This window comes from Parambassis ranga, chromosome 2 (genome assembly GCF_900634625.1).
Source record: "Parambassis ranga chromosome 2, fParRan2.1, whole genome shotgun sequence".
Taxonomy (NCBI): domain Eukaryota; kingdom Metazoa; phylum Chordata; class Actinopteri; family Ambassidae; genus Parambassis; species Parambassis ranga.
The window spans coordinates 36381268-36402372 of NC_041023.1; the positions used below are offsets into that span (position 1 = coordinate 36381268).

General features: G+C 42.4%; 2 protein-coding genes across 2 annotated transcripts; both read right to left on the reverse strand.

Moving 5' to 3' along the window:
* Positions 1 to 535: 535 nt before the first annotated feature.
* LOC114431631 (UDP-glucuronosyltransferase 1-2-like) lies at positions 536 to 2706 on the reverse strand. The gene is made up of 4 exons (XM_028399201.1): positions 2604 to 2706; positions 2236 to 2528; positions 1451 to 2164; positions 536 to 1379 (listed from the first exon to the last, which is right to left on the reverse strand). Exons 1-4 carry the CDS (start codon positions 2605 to 2607, stop codon positions 780 to 782), a joined length of 1611 nt encoding a protein of 536 aa, XP_028255002.1. The 5' UTR covers positions 2608 to 2706; the 3' UTR covers positions 536 to 779.
* A 3501-nt stretch (positions 2707 to 6207) lies between these two features.
* On the reverse strand, positions 6208 to 20463 carry pnpla4 (patatin-like phospholipase domain containing 4). The gene is made up of 7 exons (XM_028399202.1): positions 20287 to 20463; positions 16801 to 16987; positions 16627 to 16721; positions 13247 to 13382; positions 13075 to 13140; positions 8927 to 9079; positions 6208 to 8832 (listed from the first exon to the last, which is right to left on the reverse strand). Exons 2-7 carry the CDS (start codon positions 16978 to 16980, stop codon positions 8701 to 8703), a joined length of 762 nt encoding a protein of 253 aa, XP_028255003.1. The 5' UTR covers positions 16981 to 16987; positions 20287 to 20463; the 3' UTR covers positions 6208 to 8700.
* Between the last annotated feature and the right edge of the window lie 642 nt (positions 20464 to 21105).

A 21105-nucleotide genomic window follows, 5' to 3' on the forward strand; every position in this document is an offset into this window, starting at 1 on the left:
GATCTCGTCTCCATCAATAATTTCGTCTCGTTTTTATTCGTTGACGAAAGTGTCAATCCATTTCGTCTTCGTTTTTGGCACCATGCGTTAGTTTTTATTTAGTTATCGTCTCGTTTTTATCAGCAAAAAAAGGTCGTTAACGAAAACTATGACGAAAATGATTCGTCAACAAAATTAACACTGGTGTGGACACACGTGTGATAGCCAGATTTGAAAATAGGTCTGAATGTATACAGCTTAAAAGCTATCCGAATTCAAACCCACTCTAACTGGATTGACTTTCTCCAGGTGAGAACAGGGCCCATTATTAAGTCCCTTACTTATGACACTTCTAGCACGCACCACGCTATCCTCATGCTAATACTTGAAAGACTTTTGGAATGTGTCCATACTCTAGTGTGTCACAAGTGTACACACTGAATTTCAGCTCGATTGGATGGCGTAAAAAGTCGCGCGGGAGGGTCAGAAATTGACAAAAATGACTACAAAATTCAGTTTTCTGAGCAGTCAGTGACACTGAAAGCACTTCCTGACACTTCCTGTTAAGTAAACATTTTTGATAATTGCACAACTGATAAAATACAGCGTCGTTACATTTTAATTGATTTTAACCCAAATATCATTAATAATTTATATGAAGTGGCATGTACTGATAATAACCAGTGGATATGGGGGCCAAAAAAATTTTCAAGACAACTAATTTATAAAACCAAAAAATAGGCTATTATTGAAAAATTTGACATGTATTTTGTTTTTTTTTTGGAACAAATGTGTCATTTTTAGTTTGTTTTTGTCTTTTGTCTTCTCTCTATTTTGTCTGTTTTCCTGCTGCAGCATAGAAAACTAATAACAGCAAATGTAGAAAGCAGCAGCAGAGTCACTGCTGTCAGCATCAACAGCAGTACGTCTAAGTTGTAGTATGAGTACCAGGGCATCTTGTAAGCCTCGGTACGCAGGTGAGAGGCCCCTTTGTTGCGCATCACATATTCTACCCAGAAGATGGCCAGATCCATCAGCGCTAATGGCTTATCTCTGTGCAGATGAGACAGTCTTTGCATGTTCTCCCTGTAGCTGTCGCCATGGAGCACTTCCTTAACACCTTGCTCAAATGTGCGACCGTTAACCTCGGCCAATTGAATGATCTTTCCAGCTCCTCGCTCTTGCAAGCGTAGCAGGTTGTCATACTGGTCGAAGAACAATGGTATGCCAAGCACAGGGACCCCGTTGTAAATGGCCTCCTGCAGCCCGTTAGTGCCTCCGTGAGCTACAAACACCTTGACCCGAGGGTGACCCAGGAGATCTCTCTGTGGCATCCAGTCCACTATACGGGTATTGTTGCCCACCGTTGAGGGACGCTGACCTTTGTGTCTCCATATCACCTGATAATGAGACAATATGATTCTAAAAACAGCTTTGAAATTTGAAAAGTGAACCGTACGGAATCTGTTACCTTCTGGGGCATCTTGGCGAAGACACTGGCGATTTCGTCTGCGATGTCATCGGGCAAAGCATTAACCGAACTTCCCAGACTCATGATGATGACTCCATGCCCCCCAGCACTCTGAACAAACTTATCCAGGTCTGCCAGAAGAGGCCGGGCTTCTTTGCACTGGAACCCTCCGATGTAGACAGCGTTAGGCATGGTGGGCCGAGGGAAGTCGAACACAAAATCTGATCTGAAAAGCCAAATGTCTGCATCTTGAAGAAGTGAGATGATGTCACATCCGCCCTCGAAATATTTTTCACATATGGCATTGTAACTCGGCCCAACTAAGATTTTCTGCTGGAACAATATAATACCATAAAACAATAGGTTCCTGACCCTTTGGAGGAAGGTCATTTTGTCCGTCAAGCCCGATCCTGGCACTGGGATATAAGAAAGAGGCGAGGGAGCTAAGACGAAATGTCCTTCTCCGCTGGTGATCCAACGTACGTTCAGCACTAAGGGTAGTTTGAGATATTTGGCTAGTAAGACCCCCGGCCCCGTGGCTGGATCAGTGAGGACCAGGTCATATTGTGAATCTATTAAACTTTTGACCATATTTTTATCTTCAAAAATTTGACTCATGCCATCAATCCACAATGAATGGCCCATAGCAACCAGGAAAAGGAAGTCCTTGGTGAGTTTCAAGAATTTTAGAAAGGAAGCCCCTTCTCTCTGCGCCTAAAAAAATGGACAAAGACAAAATGTAATAGCGCATTCATTTAGAAATTAGTACATTGCCCAATACTTACCGTTATAGTCTCCTGTAGGTATGCATCAACAATGTCCTTCCTTTTTATACACATATCTAACGTAATAGACGTGTAGAGTGGTGACTTTTCTAGTATGGTTGAGCTGCTGGAGGGCCTGATCACGGTGAGGTTATGTCCCCTAGCGACAAGTTCTTCCAGGAGGACCTTCATGTTGAGCCAGTGGCTGCCGTCCACCGGGAACACCAGAATGTTTCCACCATTGCAGATCGGAGGAATCGGACATAAAGCGAGGAAAGCGAAGAATCCACATACGCGGCGCAGCAATGCGTCTCCTAAAAAATATCAAGAGACAGAAATGTACAGACAGCAGTATAAGACGTTGTTTTATATTTAAAAAAATAACTTACCCATGGTGAAGAGATGACAGTGACAGGGATGCCAGCTGCCAGCAGACTGACAAGTCTATCAAAAGTATGGCAGGTACAAAGTCCTGTATGTAGGTAAATGAGTTACAAAAGACTGCTCTGAATGTTCTGCAAATAACCAAAGGGGTGATATTAACCCTTGTGCAACATTCGCAAACACTACCCTTTCGTGTTGTAAATTAAGTTTACTGTTAAAACTTTAACAGTTTTAAAAATATATCAAATATTTTTTTCATATTTTTTTGCATAGACCTTTTAATTAACTTTAGTTCTGATCAAAAGTAGTGAAAAAAATCATTTTCCCCCAGGATTTTAATAGGGTCATTAAGTTGTTAACTGTAAAAATCACAAATTTAAACTCCTACCAACAGGGTAAACCACCAACAATCAAGAATGCATGATTATGTAGTGCCATGGCTGTGCAGTCAAAAAATGTGGTTATAATGTGGTGAATTCTGTCTTCATGCTGCTTGCTGCTCTCGTCACCATCAAATGACCAGGAGGATGCATGCAAGTCCACTAGTTTTTTTGTTTTGTTTAGTCTGAACCTCTCAGCATCAAAGAGCCACGCACTTACTTTTAGGGCTGCAACTAATTTACTTTACTTACTAACTACTTTTAATACTAATTTTAGTAAGGGACTAAACTGTAGATTAGATTTGGTTAGTGAACGATTATTTATTGTTATTAAGTTATTTATCTATGGTGTCTATTTAGTAACATGCACATGTACGTATAGTCGTGCGGAGCGCAACACACCATGGAAAATGGGCACTTAGACTTCACTTAGACTAATTCAGTAATCTCAACTGAGACACTAATCTAAAAGTAAAGTCACTCTACTGGAAGATGTGTTTTCCAAAAGCTATCAGAACTGAAGTTAATTAAAAGGTAAAGTCACTCTACTGGAAGACGTGTTTTCCAAAAGCTAAAAAAAAAAAAAAACAGCTAGTTTACCCATCCACAACTTCAGATGCCAGAACTCCTGGATGTTTTCATTTTACATGCTTATGCATCGCCATTGTACGCCTGTATTAGGTACACTTCACTTACTTAGTAACTTTATTTTTTTTAAAAACACCCAGACTTTAGATCATCGCGGTCTCAACTCTCCTTCAGTGCTCACATTGAGCCAGAGCATCTCCCATAATACTTTCTTTGTTTTTGTTTACTTTATGAAGACTCTGTGGTTGTGTGTACTCACACACAACAAGGTCAGTGTGCAAATGGCTCTCTTTCTCTCTAACATACACACACAGTGTGTAGACACACAATTATGTGTTAAAATACTCCCTATAACTCCATATACAAGCCAGAAACTACACGTCATAAGCACAGGCCTGTGGGTAAAGGGTTAATAGGGTCATCAGGTTGTTAACTGTAAAAATCACAAATGTTATCTCCTACCAACAGGGTAAACCCACACGTAAAGGAGAAAAAATGAAAATCCAGTGCTGTGCAAAAACTAATAATGCAATAAAGTCAATGTTGTTACTAATGTTTGACATGACCGAGACTGTAATAAAGGTTAAACAAATTCCAGTCCACATTCACCTTTTCTATTTAAAATTAGCCATATTGTGCGTTTTTTTCCAATTTTCAGCACCACCCCTTATGAAATTAGTGATTAAAGGGTTAAAATCCTGGGAAAATGATTTTTTTCACTACTTTTGATCAGAACAGAAGTTAATTAAAAGGTCTATGCAAAAAAATTTGAAAAAAAAGAGGACAAAAGGGGGTAAAATTTGCCCACAGTGTATTATTGACCTATGAAAAATTTTAAAATCATATTATCAAAATTTATGTAAAAGTTATTTAATTAAGCTTATTGAGCAAAAATGATTCAATTTTCTCACATATTGACAAAGTTATGGCCAAAATAAACAGAAAAATTACTCTCAGAGGACACAAATCTCCTGAACAATGCATAAGGGTTAACCCTTATTTGTAATGGCAGAGTCCGTATTAATCAAGTTAGAAATGTTGCTAAATTGTTAATAGTATCATTTACAGCATATTTTGTAGAGTTTTTCTGAAGACTCAACGTAGACTCACAAAAACTAAAGGTGAGCTTTAATACGATGATGTTGTTGTGTCCAAAATCACTCCCTAATCACTATATAGTGCCTCCGCCATTTTGTAGTGATGTCCGAATTCTTAGTGAGAAATTATAGACCCCATATAGGGCCCCTCAATGTATCCCACAATGCATCATGAAAAGTAGTGTCCATCCGATGGTCGCTACTTTTCATGCATTGCGCAGACCGGCGAAATGAACAGGAACGGAAGTTACGTTACCAGTGGTTTAAAGAATGTAGCATGACCGGTTGTGTTTACTTTATTAACGTTTATTGGGCTAAAACAGCTCAAATTATTGCTAATTGCCAACAACATAGTTTGTTTAGCCGGCAGAGATCGGCTTGTTGAATTTGCGACAGCAATGACGTCCCATCTGACCCAAAGGCAGATGCAGAGAATGACATAAATAAAGGCAAAGAAAACTATGACCCCATCCATCGGGTCAGAAGACTCCTGGACATGGTCCGCATCCGCTGCCTTTCCTTTTACCACCCCAAACAACACCTGGCAGTGGATGAGAGGATGGTTGCCACCAAGGCCCCACAAAATGGGGGCTAAAGCTGTTTGTGTTGGCTGATGTGAATGGATACACAGTGGATTACATCCTCTACACCGGGAAGGCCACCACATCTGTCTCAGGGAAGGGGCTGTCATTTGATGTAGTTGCTAAGCTGGTAAAAAATGAGTACTTGGGGACTGGCTACATCATCTACATGGACAACTTTTACAGCAGCCCCCTGCTCTTCCGCCACCTCATCCAGCAGGGATTTGGTGTTTGTGGTACATATCGGGAGGGGAGTCGGTGTGCCAAAAACTAAACAAAGTGCACTGGACAAAAAGTCACCAAGAGGAATAAGAGATGGTGACCTTTTGTTCATCAAATGGAAGGACACCCGGGAGGTCTCTCTTTGCTCCAGTGTCCATCCAGTCTACAGCGGGGACATGGTGGAACGTTGGCAAAAGACATGTGAGAGGTACCAGAGAGTCTCTGTGCCCAGGCCCACAGCAGTGACTCAATATAACAAATATATGGGAGGTGTTGACACTTCTGACCAAATGCTTGGCACCAATTCAGTTCACCGCAAAACAAAGAGGTGGACAATCACAGTGTTCCAGCATCTTGTGGACATCTGTGTGACCAACAGCTATGTGCTCCACAAGGAAGTGTGTGCCAGCCAACAGCAGGCACACATGACCCGGCAGCAATTTCAAGAAGAGCTGACTGCACATCTGCTTGGAACACCACTGAAAGTCAGTGGTCCTCCTCCGCCAGCCACCTTCCACTGCCCTGTCCCCACCAGCACAGGGAATCCAGCTTCCCAGTGGTCCACCAAAGGCCGGCGAACATGTAAACTGTGCACCAGCTGGATGTGCAACCTTTGCAATGTAGCACTGTGTCTGCAACCAGACAGGAACTGCTACAGACAGTTCCACATTGAATGTAATATGTCATAGTTATTGTTTACATTTTGTTGTAATTTAGGGCCAGGACATGTTCATGCAAGAGCTTGAAGTGAGGCAGCTGGACTAGTTTTGTGATGATGTTTTGCTGCTCCTCCAAGTAGTTTCATCAGTTCTGATGAACTACAGTTGATTTGTAGTGACAGTTTTAAAATTTGCCTGGATTGTTGACATATGTATGACATTTGTGTTATTCATATGGTATGGTTTTGCACTTTTTCGCCTATATAAATACTTCACTTTTGTACTGTTTTATTGTAAACCCAGAGCCCTAGGCTCAAAAAATGAATTAGATTGATTGTTTACATGTACAGGATCCCATTTCAAATGTTAAATTAAAACTTCATGTACAACAAAGAATATTTTCCTAACTAAAATCCTAAAAAAATCAAATTCGTTTTTTTTGTTTTTCTTCTTTTAAACTGCTAATACCTCTATAACATGTGCAATAATAACTTCCCAGGTGTTAAAAATTAAAATTCAGCTACTACTCTAAAAAAGGACCACAGCTCTCAGACACAGGGCATTTTCTGACCATTTTATAGCCCTAATATCAAAATATGTCCAAACGGCCATTTTTAGCCTTAGTAGGTAAAGGGTTAAAAAATGTCCATCCGATGGTCGCTACAGAAGGTTCTTCTGGAAGAACTTCACGCTAGGGGACATAACCTCACCGTGATCAGGCCCTCCAGCAGCGACTTTTCATTATGCATTGTGGAATACATTGAGGGCCCTACATAGGGTCTATAATTTCTCACTGTATGTAGGGCGCCACATAGTGAACTTCCTGTGAAAGCATTTTCAGACATTTTGGACACTACCTCTGTCATTTTCTGTCGCCATTGATGATGTCATCGCTGTCGCAAATTAAACGAGCCTATCCGTACATGTCGCTAATTGTAGCGACCATCGGATGGACGCTACTTTTCATGATGCATTGTGGGATACATTGAGTATTCCCCTACATGGGGGTCTACAGTTTCTCACTAAGAATTCGGACATCACTACAAAATGGTGGAGGCACTATATAGGGCCCTATAGGGAGTGATTTCTAACACAGCCGTAGTGTCCAAAAATGCTTTCACAATGAGTTAACTCTACGGTGACCTACATTGAATGCCTTTACCCAGCATTCATGCAGGACAAGAGGAAGACAGCGCAGCTTATAGCTGACAAATGTTCCTCTGCTTTTCAGTGGCGTGCTTATCACCGTGGTAACACATTGCAGGTGTGTATAGTTTTTTTTTCTAGGATGCTACAGTGAAGTCAACAGCTGAATAATTGCACTAACAAATGAGCTCCTTAGGCCTGGACTGTGTCCAGACAGCAGGGCCCTTCAGTGTTTTATTACTGAGAGTGTTTTCCAACAAGCATAATAGGGGAAAAAACGCACACACACACAAAAGCTGAAGAATCTTCGTCCCGGGTGGAAACTGTAATTTAAGGGAAGCCTTAATTGAGCCTCATTACCAGACCCAGAAAGTGGGCTTACATAATACCAGTGGGGGGAAACACACAACTGTTCTTCCTGCTGAAGTAAGAACTTAGTCCAAAATGACACATAAACTTTGTGTTATATATGGCTGCTAACAGAGATGATGGCAGAATCATCTTGATGTAGGAGGTGTAGCTGATGGTGGAAGATACCATCTGCTTCACAGGTCCTGTACGCCCCTGTAGTCAAAGTAGTAGGAGTAGGGTTTCTATGATGCTAAAATGATACGGATATGGCAGATTAGTGAGAAATTAGCAAATTATTAGCAACTGGCGTGCCTAATTTTGTTTATATTAACCCTACGTAAGCCTTATGTATAGTAATTTGAATGTTTTAAATGTAAATGTAATATGGCATCAGTATCTGGGTTTTTTTTTTGATTACTGTATTTTCCGGACTAGTCGCACCAGCCAAAAAACAAACAAAAAAACAAAAAGCCAGCCGTCTGTTCCTTTAACAAATTATGTGTACATTCTCAGTGCTATATGAGAATATTTTTTTTAATTATGATATGAATATATGATATGAAAACTTAATTTTTCAAGTAAACACTCTTCAGCATTCAAGCAAATAAATAAGATGGCATCCATCATCCAGTATTGAAGATCCTTACAGGTGAATCTCCTCAGAACGTGACTCCGCCCACCAGCTGACAGCTGATGGGAGAACCAGCTCACGTCTCATGACACCGGAGGAAATCAAACCGGTAGCGGAGAAGGGGGGGGGCAAACTTCAAAAGATGATGCCTTCTTCCTTATGTCCTGAGAGGTTTTCCCCCGCGACATCCATGACGACAGCGTGGACTTCCTGTGTAATGGGTAATGGTTATCCAATATTTTTTTCTCTCATTGCTTCGAGCGGGGGGGGGGGGGGGGGGGGGGGCAATTGATGAAGAGTCCATGTTCATGTGAGGGCCTTTCATCACACACCTCCTTTCATATGCTGTGCTATAAATACAAGCCAAGGCCTTGATCCTAGCTTCGTGGAAACAGAGGCTTTGGTTCCTTTCAGTGTTATTTAAAAAAATATATATTATATTAATTCTCAGTTCATCCAAGCCTCTCTCCTCAGGAACCTCAGAGCATCAGAGAAACCCTCTTCACATAAAGAGTGCATGGTGCTGCTGGGTGGAGGGAACAGAGCCCAGTTCAGACGTTTGATGTTCTCCACGGAGAACTGAGAAGGAGACCGATGGGCGAAAAAACGCTATAGTCGCACCAAGGAGAGTAAAGATTTGCCTTGCCTAACTGCATGATTCCCCCATACTCACCATCACGTTCATGTTGGCCAGCCTGAGATGAGCACTGAAGCACCCTCTGTGGACGGGACACACATCTTGCGGTCCAGCGAAGGGGGACGCGGTGATGGTTCGTCCCAGGGGGAGAATCGGCAAGCTGTCTGTGAAGCCTCCGTCGATCCATTTCTAACGAACCAGAAGAATCATCGTCAACAGGGCAATATTCTGGGTCCACTAAAGGTTTTCCTTTTTAACCCTTTCACTACTATAATTATTGTGCTCATGCTACAATAATTAACCCCACGAATCCCAGGTTAGCAGCATAAATCGTGGCTACACGCAGAAAGAGAACTAATGTAACGCAGTTTATTAATTTGCATTTTTTCCTTTTTAACCCTTTTACTACTAAAATCATAACAGTTCGCCTTCTTTTTTTAATGATACTGTCAGAAAATGTTCTTAATATTGTTTGTTTGACCTGTTTTTTTTGACAGATGAAATATAACTTTCAAAACACGTTATAAATGCTCAGAACAGTGTGTAATAACAAGAAAAGTAAAATAACATTTGAATTTTCATCAAATATAATAAATACAGCAACAAGACTTTTGAAACTCAAACTATTTTACATCAACTCTCCTACGCTCCCCTGGCACAAGGCTAGCGCCCATGTGTCAACGTTGATGCCACAAATCGCGTCGGTTCGAATCCCGCTAGCGCCCATGTGTTGACGTTGATGCCACAAATCGCGCTGAGAGCGTCGGTTCGAATCCCGCTAGGCGCGTTAATAGTTTGCACTGAAATTACGCAAAACATATCGGTCGTTGTATGACATTTTACCGAGGTGACGTTATAATTAAAAACAAAGCGAAAGGAGAGTGATGCACACCGTTTGTATGTGACAAATTTCACGTGTCATTTGCTGTAATAGTCCAATTGCACATGCATGCATTGAGTGGAATAAATGCAATCTGCTCGCTATTTAGCTAATATGGACTGTATAAAATAATTTTATCCTTAATAACAAGGTGTAATACGTTAATCTGCATTTTTCTTAACATCCTTTTTTGTATACCGACCGTGTCTGCAATATAAGGCTCATCAATGGCTCCAGACTCTTGATTAACCCCCACAAACCCAAATATATAAGAACAATGGAAAAAACCTTTTAGATGTTAATACCATTTCAGTAACTTTTTGGGGGGAATATTGCTCACATTGAGCACATGTAAAGGACCAGTAGGAGTTTATTTGCAGTCTTTACTGCTCATAAAGCCTCTTAATATTAGTCTAAATTCATATTTGGATAAACATCATTTTTATCAAAGTATTTTATGGAATTAAATTGTATTTACAAACACACTGAAATCAGACTGTATTTACAAATCCTGTAAAAACGAACAAAAGCTTTTGTAACATTTATAGCCTCATTTAATTGTGATAAAGGCAGATTCACAGTTTTAAGAATCCACACATTCCAGAGGTCAAACAATACTGTCTGGCAGACCTGTTGTTCAATCTACTATCATTCTATGAAGCTGTACATGCCCAACTACCTGAACATTATTATTAACTGAATTACACAGAGGGGGAAACTGATACCAAAAGAATGTGTTTATTTACACTATATACACACTGATATACACTGCAGCAAAGATGCTGCGCTGGTGGCAGGATGCTGCAGTGAAGCAGGTGCCGGGCTGGCCTCAAGATTCAGAGAAGAGATGGGGGTCTGTCTCCCCCAAACACCAGCTGCCTTTTAAACCTGGCCATGCTGCTGTATTGGCTGGCAGGGTAAAGCTGTGCAGGTTGTCCCCTGCAGCCATGGTCAAGAGAGCTTCTCTCTGAGGTGTGGATGGCTGTTGCAATTGAAGCCTTTGGAGACTCAATGGCTTGCTGAAGCACCTTGGTCTCCCGAGGCCGACTCTGCTTGTTGTACCTGGAAAAAAAAACAACAACAAAACAGTAGTTTTACAGAAGCAATATATTCCACAAATACAGCTGACATGGTTCACATAGTTCATGGTTTACTCACCGTCATGCCAGCATTGCTGTGTTCACCTCAGGCAGCTGGATGGTGGTCTCGGCCATCACACAGGCTTTGTTGACAACACACTGGTGTATGCTGATGAAGAGTCTCAGTCATCCAGGTCATAATCATAGAGATGATTGAAGCAAGGCAAGGACTTGTAGAGTTTTCTTGAATGGAGTCGAACAGGTCTGGCTGCCCTTGGGACCCAATGAAACACCTGGAAAGTTAAGGCAGTGTGAAATATAGCAATAAAAGATAAGTGTACATGCTAGTTTGAAAAATAATGACCAGATATTACAGTAGCTGTCTTATAATTCACAATTATAAAGCCTGCAGTGAGTGGAGGTGCTGTGGCAGATGTACCAGTGAGTGGAGGGGAATCCAGCAAGGGGACAGTGACGTCCTCAAACTCCTCTGGCTCCAGCAAAGCGTAGCCCTCATCCTCAGCCACAGCCACGCTGGTGTCTGTCTCCATGGCATCCAGTGTGCACTTGTAGTCTTCCAGCGCCCTGCCTGTCTGGTCATATAGATACTCCACCCCATACTCCTGAAAATCATACAGACACAAACACATCAAATCATATGTCATGTACTAATATATGCACTAAACCTAAATACAAATGAGTTTTTCCAGACATTAGGAAACTGTACCAGTGTATGTTCCTTGGTGTTGTGTAGTCCACCAGCTTCAGGATCCATGTCTGTCAGTAAATAGTCCTAAAAGAACAACAATAGAAGAACAAGGAGGAGAAGCATAATGTTTATCAGAACACTAAGAGAGAGTTCCTCACTTTAACACAAAACAATAATTTAATTATAACAACTACATGATCATAGGATATTGAAAACCAATACAGTGATGCTATGACACAGTAATACTACACTACAGTAATAATAGTCCATTGAAAGTTACGCTAACTGAAGACAAAGAGAGAGCTAACTAAAGCTAACAATAACAAGAGGCTTGTCTGTAGCTGATTAGCCGCCGAAGCTAACGCTGTAAATGGAAATGTTTGCTAAAACACACTAAATGTAGCGTTCTCCCAGTCAAATGCTTTATAGGTGTAAACAACACAGAGGCCAGTCTATGATCAATTATTCCATCTGAGCCGTCGGTAACTTTGAATTTATCCTAGCCGGTAGAGCACCGGCTAGGTACGTTCATACATACATGCTACACAAACGTAGCGCTTTACAATCACATACCAGCATGTACACAACGACACTCACCGACACGTCGGAATCTCCGGTAGAAATTAATCTTGCAGACGGTTACTGGGGTAAATTATCCTGATAGCCGTCCACGGCGACGTAGCTCGGTAAAGGGAATGACGAAGCCATAGCAACAGCGTCGTGACCGGGCCACATCCGCCTCGAGCAGTGGTCCGAGCTGTGATTGGCCGGCTCGTTGCCAGGGGCGGGGGCTGGCGAATCGTGGTAGAGGGCAGCTCTGTCATTGGTCAATTCGTGGTCAATTCGTGGTAGCACTCGGCCTCGTGGTTGGCCGTCGGCGGAGGTAGGCGGGAGCTGGCGAATCGTGGTAGAGGACGGCTCCGTCATTGGTCAATTCGTGGTAAATTCGTGGTAGCACTCGGCCTCGCGATTGGCTGTAGGAGGAGGCGGCTTGCTCGACACACGGGCGGCCGGAGGCGCCACACACGCAATTTGGTCATTACCGTAATGAATGTAATAGCGATGGAAAGAGCCGTTTCTCAGCTTTTTTTTTTCAATAGCGCGAACATAACCAGACCTACGATAGTTTGAAACAGCTTATGTCAATTTCTGTTGCCGGCGACAGCTCCGTGTTAGGAGGGTTTTAACTTGTTTTTACGGTAACAAATACTGGCAGGAGTGGTTGCCAAAATAATCCAGTGAATATGGGCACAGTTTACAGTTTAAAATGACAATATATAAATTCTTGCACATTAAATTAGCATGACGGTTTTGATAATAAACCGTATTTTTACATGATTTGTTTAGATTCATTGTAAAAGCAGCTTTATAATTTCACACGTGCGTCACTTCTTTGCCCCTTATTTGGATCAACCGGGAGCTTAGGTGGATCAGATTCTGCTATCACACAGTAAATATAGTCTATGTGTTAAATATGCTTTTGCAGTATTTGTCATCAGTGAATAAGGCCATTTACCTGTCCTCTGAACTCCACGGGTTTGAGTCCTGCGTACACGGGAACAAAGCTGCTAGCTAGGAGAGCCTGCAGAAGATATTTAGACAATGATAAATCAACAAAGCCACTAAGATGCTAGGACTGGAGTGACAAACGTTTATGAATTACACATAGAAAAAACAGTGGGTGTTACCTTTATGAGTTCCTCCCTGGAGCTAAAGCTGGACACGATGTGGTTCTTGCCGCTTTTTGAGTGTGTTATTGAGAGGTGGAGGCGGTCGGTTGCCAGATTGTGAGCCTCTCTGGGCAGAATCTCTTCAATCCCCTCCCTGGAGTGCAGCCACAAACACACTGCTCAATTAATAATTCTCTAATCCCCACCAGGTCAATACGCTGCTTTCCAAACAATAAACCATGGGTGACAAAGGACATCAAGGCATCACTCAACAGAAAGAAGACAGCCTTCTTGAGTGGAGACAGAGAGGAGATGAGGAGGGCCCAGGCAGAGGTGAAGGAGAAGATTGGAGAGGGCAAGGAGAGCTACAGGAGGAAGCTGGAGAGCCAACTTGCCCGGAACAACTTGAGGGAGGTATGGAGTGGCATGCGAACCATCACCGGCCACAATAGGATCTCCGACCAGCTGATGGATGGAGATCTGCAGGAGGCCAACCAGCTGAACCTGTTTTTCAACAGGTTTGATAGTCCACTCCCTGACCACCCTCCCCCTCCCCCTCCCTGTGATGCACCATTAACACCTGTCGATAACAACAATGTACCTCCTCCTCCTCCCCCTCCCCCTAACCATACTAACCAGTTTCACCTCCCCATCAATAACATCACCCTGCCCCCCTTACCCCACCTTCCATTAACAACCCCCCACCCTCCCCCATCAGATCTCTCTCTCTGCTCTTCTGTGTCCACAGTTACCATCACCACAGAGGATGTGAGGAGGGAGTTCAGTCGCCTACGACCGGGAAAAGCTGCAGGACCGGACGGACTCAGCCCCAGAGTACTCAGGGACTGCGCCACACAGCTGTGTGGGGTCTTCCAGCACATCTTCTCCCTGAGTCTGAGCCTGATGACTGTCCCTGCCCTGTGGAAGACAACATGCCTTGTTCCTGTGCCCAAGACCAAACATCCAAGCACACACAGCGACTACAGACCAGTTGCTCTGACTTCACATGTGATGAAGTCTCTGGAGAGGCTGGTCCTGAAACACTTGCGTGCTGTTGTGGAACCATCGCTGGACCCCCTGCAGTTTGCTTACCAGCCCCGTATTGGAGTGGAGGACGCCATCATCTACCTGCTGCACAGAGCACACACCTACTTGGAGGAGGCAGGTAACACTGTTAGAATCATGTTCTTTGATTTTTCCAGTGCGTCCACCGTCTCGGACACGATAGTGAGCAGCACGGGGGCACCCCAGGGCACGGTACTGTCTCCATTCCTGTTCACACTCTATACATCGGACTTCAGACACTGCTCACAGTCCTGCCACCTGCAGAAGTTCTCGGATGACTCTGCCATTGTGGGCTGTACCAGCAGAGGTCGGGAGGCGGAGTATATGAGTGTGGTGGACAGCTTTGTGGAGTGGTGCGGACAGAACCACCTGCAGCTGAATGTCACAAAGACAAGAGAGCTGGTGGTGGACTTCAGGAAGCACCAGACACTCCCAAACCCGGTCAGCATCAAGGGTACCAACGTGGACATTGTGGACAGCTACAAATACCTGGGTGTCCACATTGACCACAAACTGGACTGGTCCACAAATGCAGAGGCAATATACAGGAAGGGACAGAGTCGCCTGTATCTACTGAGGAGACTCAGGTCCTTTAACGTCTGCCAGACCATGCTGCAGATGTTTTACCACTCGGTGGTCTCCAGCGTCATCTTCTACGCTGTAGTGTGCTGGGGCAGCAGGATGAAGACGGCTGACACCAACAGACTCAACAAGCTCATTAGGAAGGCTGGCTCGGTGCTGGGAGTGGAGCTGGAGTCTGTGGTGGAGGTGACAGAGAGGAGGATACTGAGGAAACTCCTCAGTATTCGTAACAACACGTCTCACCCCCTGCACGACACACTGCTGTCCTACAGGAGCACATTCAGCGGTAGACTGAGACTACCGAGGAGCAGCACAGAACGCCACAGGAGGTCCTTCCTGCCAGTGGCCATCAGACTGTATAACTCCTCCCCTTTCTGTAGGGAGAAGCGCTAGATAATCATGTCAGGCATCACTGTCATTCCCTCCACTTGTCTATATTATGTTTACTTAGCACCTTACATCTCCATATTTGTATCCATGTATCATATATTGTGCTCATACTGCGTACTGTACTCTTTTTTTGGATTATAGTGACACTTATACTTATACTCTGTACTTAACTGCATTTATTGTGACTTGATACCTCTGGCACAAGAATTTCCTTCAGGATTAATAAAGTTTTATCTTATCTTATCTTATCTTATCTTATCTTATCTTATCTTATCTTATCTTATCTTATCTTATAATAATAATATTAATAATAATAATAATATCTCCACGGAGCATCATAAACAATGTGCTATTTACAGCAACATGTAATTAAATGTATAAACTATTACAAAAAAGTGATTTTATTGAATTTTCAGTACCTTATTTTCCAAACTTTTTTTTAAGTCTAAACAATCAATGGTTAAAATAATAAATAAATACATTTGTATATGGAAGTTGTCCTGATTGCTGTTTAACTCTTTAGTTCTTGGTTGTCATTTGTATAATTTTATTCTGGTTATTTTTTTGGTATTCAGCATTATTTGTATTCTCTTAGATTGCTTGCCATTTCCTGTTTTATTTTGAAGGGCTCTGTTTTACTTCCTCCTTGGTGATTGCCTAATGTGTTTCACCTGTGTCTCCTGGACTCCCTGCCAGAGAGTGTGTTCCACCATGAGTTTCAACCTTTTTCCTATTCATATTTTGTCTTTAAATAAAATCTAGAGCAACAGCATCATACTGAGGCTTAACCCTTTCTAAAACAGAGACAGAAATTGACATGCGCTGTTCAAAACTACCGTAGCTCTGGTTATGTGCACACTATTGAATTGAATTCTGAAAGCTGAGAAACAGCTCTTTGGATCGCTATTACATTCATTACAGTAATGACCACATTGCGTGTTTGTGCCAGGGGGCGGGAGTTTTTTGGAGCGTAGGAGAGTTGATAAAATAGTTTGAGTCTCAAAAGTCTTGTTGCTGTACATTTATAGTTTATAAAGAGAAATTTGATGAAAATTCAAATCTGTTTTTTTACTTTTCTTATTACACACTGTTCTGAGCATTTATAACATAATCTTTTGAAAGTTATATTTCATCCGTCAAGAAAAACAGGTCAAATAATTAACACAAAATACATTTTCTGACAGAATCATTAAAAAAAAGCAGGTGTTATGATTATAGTAGTGAAAGGGTTAAAAAGGAAAAAAATGCAATCTGCTGGTATTGTGGAGTGAGATTAAACTGTGTTTATGTAGCTTGGTGTTAGTGTAGCCGTGATCGTGCTGCGTTTATGCCCCTAACCTGGGATTCATAGGGTTAATTACCGTAGCATGAGCATGAAGTCAAATCCCGGCGTGACGGCTCCGAGGCGCTGCTTCCTCACGCTTTCCGCGAACCTGTAGGCAAACTCTTTGCATTGCTGAAAAAAAAAGAGAAGAAGAAGTTCCCTGTTGCACCCTCACCACAGAAGAAGAAGAAATAATAACGCTTAAACATACCTCTAACTTATCAGGGGAGGTTATCATTACGGCGGCTACGAGGGCCCCGGCTGAAGCCCCTGCGCAGGCCCTGAGTGATGCCAGCAGCTTGTCCCCGTGACGGAGGATGGCCCCCAAGGCTCCCAAGTGGTAGATCCCCATGAAACCGCACGCAGCGAAGGACAGGTTCACGGTGGTCATCGTTCACCTGTACGGAGAGACACATAAGTAAAGCAAAGACAAGCTACATATTTATCAATTAGTATATATATTATCTATTATTAATATCCCATATCAGGCTTGATATTGACAAAATCTGAAATCACACATCTGACATTAGCAGCTGATCCGTGGTTAACGCAAAGCATTCTGGGATTTCACTAGCTGTGTTCCAATTCAGGGTCTGCATCCTTCGGAGTGCACATTTTAAGACCGCTTACGTCACAACGCTGCGCGAAGGCTGTCCCAATTCGCCAAAATTCAAAGGGTCCTTCAAATGCGGCCTTCAAATGGGTCCTTTTGTTGCCTGAATTCGGAGGATGCATCGCTACCATCCTTCGTGGCCTTACATATCCCAAGATGCTTTTTGGGCCTATTTTTTTCAACAGTAAAATGACGGACCAAGCGAGCGGCATCGGCACAGGCAGTAGTGCTGAATTCACATTAAAATGTAAGTAAAGGGCAGTAGTTCGAGGGATTTTTAAAATGCTAGTAGTGATAGCGGCATAAAAAATGATAGTTTTATATTTAAAACCATGATGTCCATTGATACGAGGCGCTGTAAACGTAAACTAAACATTTTCATTGAATGTTGTTTCTTGACTGTTTACTGTAGTATAGTATAAAGCATAGTTCACTTGAGGAGCAATATTATCGTTATTATATTTGCCTGTCGTCATTTTGTTGTAGGAGGTAGAATCAATCTTACAATTGATAACGGAGGACATGAGGCTGCAAAGAGAGAGGGAGGGAGAGAGAGAGAGAGAGAGCAGAGAAAGAACGGACAGACTTCAGCTCATTGGAGAGGATGGTGGACAGGCTGTGATTTTTTTTGATGTTCTGTCTTGTTATTTAAATGGTTACTTAAATTGTTATTGTCTTTGTGTTCTTAAACTCTTCTAATCTTGTTACATTATGTGTTTCATTACTTATTTCTAATTTAAGTAAACTTTTGAACAACTTCTCAGTGACAACAGTAAATAATTTATTTTTCTGTTATGTACAATATTTACAAAGATACAATTTGAACATTTCTAACTATTTACCAGTGGGAATTATGAAAATGTACAATTTATTATTCATAAAAGATCAGCAGAAAATAGTATTCACAAAGAACATATATATAAATGTTCGGCTGAGCAGGAGTCCTTGGTGGTGCTGCTGGACTGGATGGGATGCCACGTTGAAGACCTTGGAGTCCTCTGGCTGTGAGTGGTACATCGTCTGGGGGTGGGAGGTGCCTGTCTCCTCTGTCCACCACATCATCCATCAGGGTTTACAGGACTGACGATCGGCGGCTGCCATGTTACTAAAGATGTTTTTAAAAAGGGCAAAAATAATAATAATTACTTCAACATTGCGGTTTCCAAAGCAGCTTAAAATATGAATAGCTCTTAAATATACTCACCCTCCAAAGATAATGATGGTTAGTACACCTCCTCCAGGACAGACAGCTGATCCTGCCAGGGAGCACCACTGGCTCCTCCAAACAGCAGTAATTCTCTGGTGTAGTGACATACCTGAGGCACAAAGGTGAGGTGCCGCTCTGATGCTTAATGACACAACATTAAAGCAGTGATTTCAGTCGGGGTTATTTGCAGGGTTCTTACACATTTAGCTATGTAATTTAAAGTATTAAAATTACAAACACAACCCTGTATCAAGTCTTACAATTGAATAAAATATAAATTACATTTAATCATATATGTCTACTGGTTATATGGCTAGCCTTTGCTCAGTAACTAGTATATTAATTATGATCAATAATATGGGTTAAAATAGCAGCTTAACGTTACCTCCCCACTGCGCACTCCCAGCCTGTAAAAAAAATGAGCCATCACCGGATTTGCTGCTGCTGGAGCCGCCGCTCCTCTTCCTCCAACAACAAATAAATATATTTAAAAAATTCAAATTTCTAAATCCACACTGTTGTCCCGTTTGTTGTGTAGTCCGTGTTGTGTCGCTGTCGCTGCTTTTGTTTTTCCGGGGCCTGGAGGGCAAAGGTTATGACGTCGTGCCACAACCAGGAAGTGCTTTGAAGGCTAGACCGTCCCATTTACCAACGGTTGAGGATCCTCCGGAGGACCCTCAGGAGGACGCGGCCTTAAAGTTCCAACTTTAAGTTGGATCCATACTCCGCGAGACAAAGACATTTTTCCCCCCTGCAGACGTTACGCCCACAAAATGACGTCATTTTTTGTCTCTGACCGCCCGCTGATCCGCACTCCTGTGCACAGGGTCCGGGCCGAACTTTGTCTTTCAAGGCTGTGCGGCAACCATGCTGTGATTGGTCGGAATTTATTGTGGGCGTGATGAAAGTGGAGAAGCGCAAGAGCCTCTCCAGGTATATAGGTAGGTGTATAAACAGCGCTGATTCAACAGATTTAGATAAGACCATACCGGTTTGCATGATGAGCAATAAAAGAAAGAAAGAAAGGCAAGTCAGGGTGATTTGTCACCAATAACTCCAGACAGCCGTTCACACATACCAGATGGTGACTGTTATTACCATTCTATATACTCCTACATACCCGGGCATAATAGGCTCGTTAACAATGTCTGTATATCTTTGCTATTGTTACTTTTAATGTCGCATCTTCACAGCTCATCACCGGACAGTTTGAAGTATCGCAGGCACATTGGAACACAGTAGATGTGCAAATGTGGTCATAAAGGCACAAACACTGAATCTTTGCTATTGTTACTTTTAATGTCGCATTTTTCACAACTCATCGCCGGACATCTCACGCTGTTGCAGGCCCCCTCTCTGTATAATGCCCTCTTGCCATGGCACACGTCCTTGTGGTGTGTTAAAAAACTCAGTAAAGTCTTTCCTTATAGTTTAGTGGGCGGGCCGTATGAGGAGTTCTGCACACACGCGTCTCGCGGAGTATGGTACCTCAGTGCGGAAAAGACCTTTTTTTTGTATCTCTTACCACCCGTGGAGCGCGTTCTCCGCTCTTTGTCTCGCGGAGTATGGATCCAGCGTATGGACCGCGTAGGCTGCGTCCTCCGAAGGATGCAGACCCTGAATTGGAACACAGCTATTGATGTTCGCCAAAGTAAACTAATCATTACAAGCGAACACAGAAGCACAGCAACTCCATGCTTTTCTGTACACTACACACATATTACACAGATATGTCAGTCACCAAGTTAAAGTGCAAGCTTTAAGTTCACAACTTCTGCTTAACTTTTTCTTCGTGACCCGTCTTAGTCTTTAAATCTAAGCTAGCTAACATGACCGGAAAGCTACTGAATTAAATGGGAGAGAAGAAGAAAACAAACCGTGTGTATCCCGCGGCGACACAGACGACATTAAAAGCGTTAACTCAACTCAATTTAACGCTAATAAAGCTGATAAAACTGATAAAACTACACGTTTTTACCAACAAGTTACTAGTTAATACGTGGCTTATTGCAAAACTCTCCATGGACTCGCACAGAGGAGGGTAAACAACGCTACTTCCGCCGATGACTTTCAAAATGAGTTGACTACGGAAGCCGAGTGCGTTTATTCAATTTGTACTTTATAGTTGCTTAACTAGTTTTTTTTGCGATGAAAAGCATAAAATAATATAATATTAAATATATTTAGCAATAATGTTTTATATGTGAACAAATATATATGCTTTCTGAATGTCTAACAGAAGATTTTCTGTGTAAGGTTCAAATACCCCAGTGATAATTTAGCATTGCTTATCATTTTATATAGCAATATGTAGTAATAATTCTGCATTCTGATTGGTTGATGAGGCTCAGGTGGGTATTTGCAGCAATTTGTTTTGGTATACTGACATGAATAAAATCAAATAATGTTGCTCATGCTTCTTCCTTCCCCCTTGCTTTCTTCTTCTCTTGCTTCCTTTCATTTATTTTTAGCATCCTTCCTTCCTTCCTTCCTTCCTTCCTTCCTACGCCCATAATTCTGACTTCCTTCCAACTTTGTCCAACATCCTCAACAAGGGAGGCGTCCTGGGCGGCATCCCAACTGTTGACGAATTATCTCGGAGGGCAACGGTATTTGGGGGTATTTGGGTCTTGTAGGACCACCTCATTGTCAATGACTGGTAGACGCTGCGACTTCCAATCTTCTTATTATTTGTT

Coding starts and splice junctions, on each gene's coding strand:
- pnpla4 (XM_028399202.1), bottom strand. CDS start 16,980: ATGACCACCGTGAACCTGTCCTTCGCTGCGTGCGGTTTCATGGGGATC. Junction 16,722..16,800: donor CCTCCCCTGATAAGTTAGAG/GTATGTTTAAGC, acceptor TTTTTTTTTCAG/CAATGCAAAGAGTTTGCCTA. Junction 13,141..13,246: donor CCAGGGAGGAACTCATAAAG/GTAACACCCACT, acceptor TATCTTCTGCAG/GCTCTCCTAGCTAGCAGCTT.
- LOC114431631 (XM_028399201.1), bottom strand. Junction 2,165..2,235: donor ACCTACAGGAGACTATAACG/GTAAGTATTGGG, acceptor CCATTTTTTTAG/GCGCAGAGAGAAGGGGCTTC. Junction 1,380..1,450: donor TCGCCAAGATGCCCCAGAAG/GTAACAGATTCC, acceptor TCTCATTATCAG/GTGATATGGAGACACAAAGG.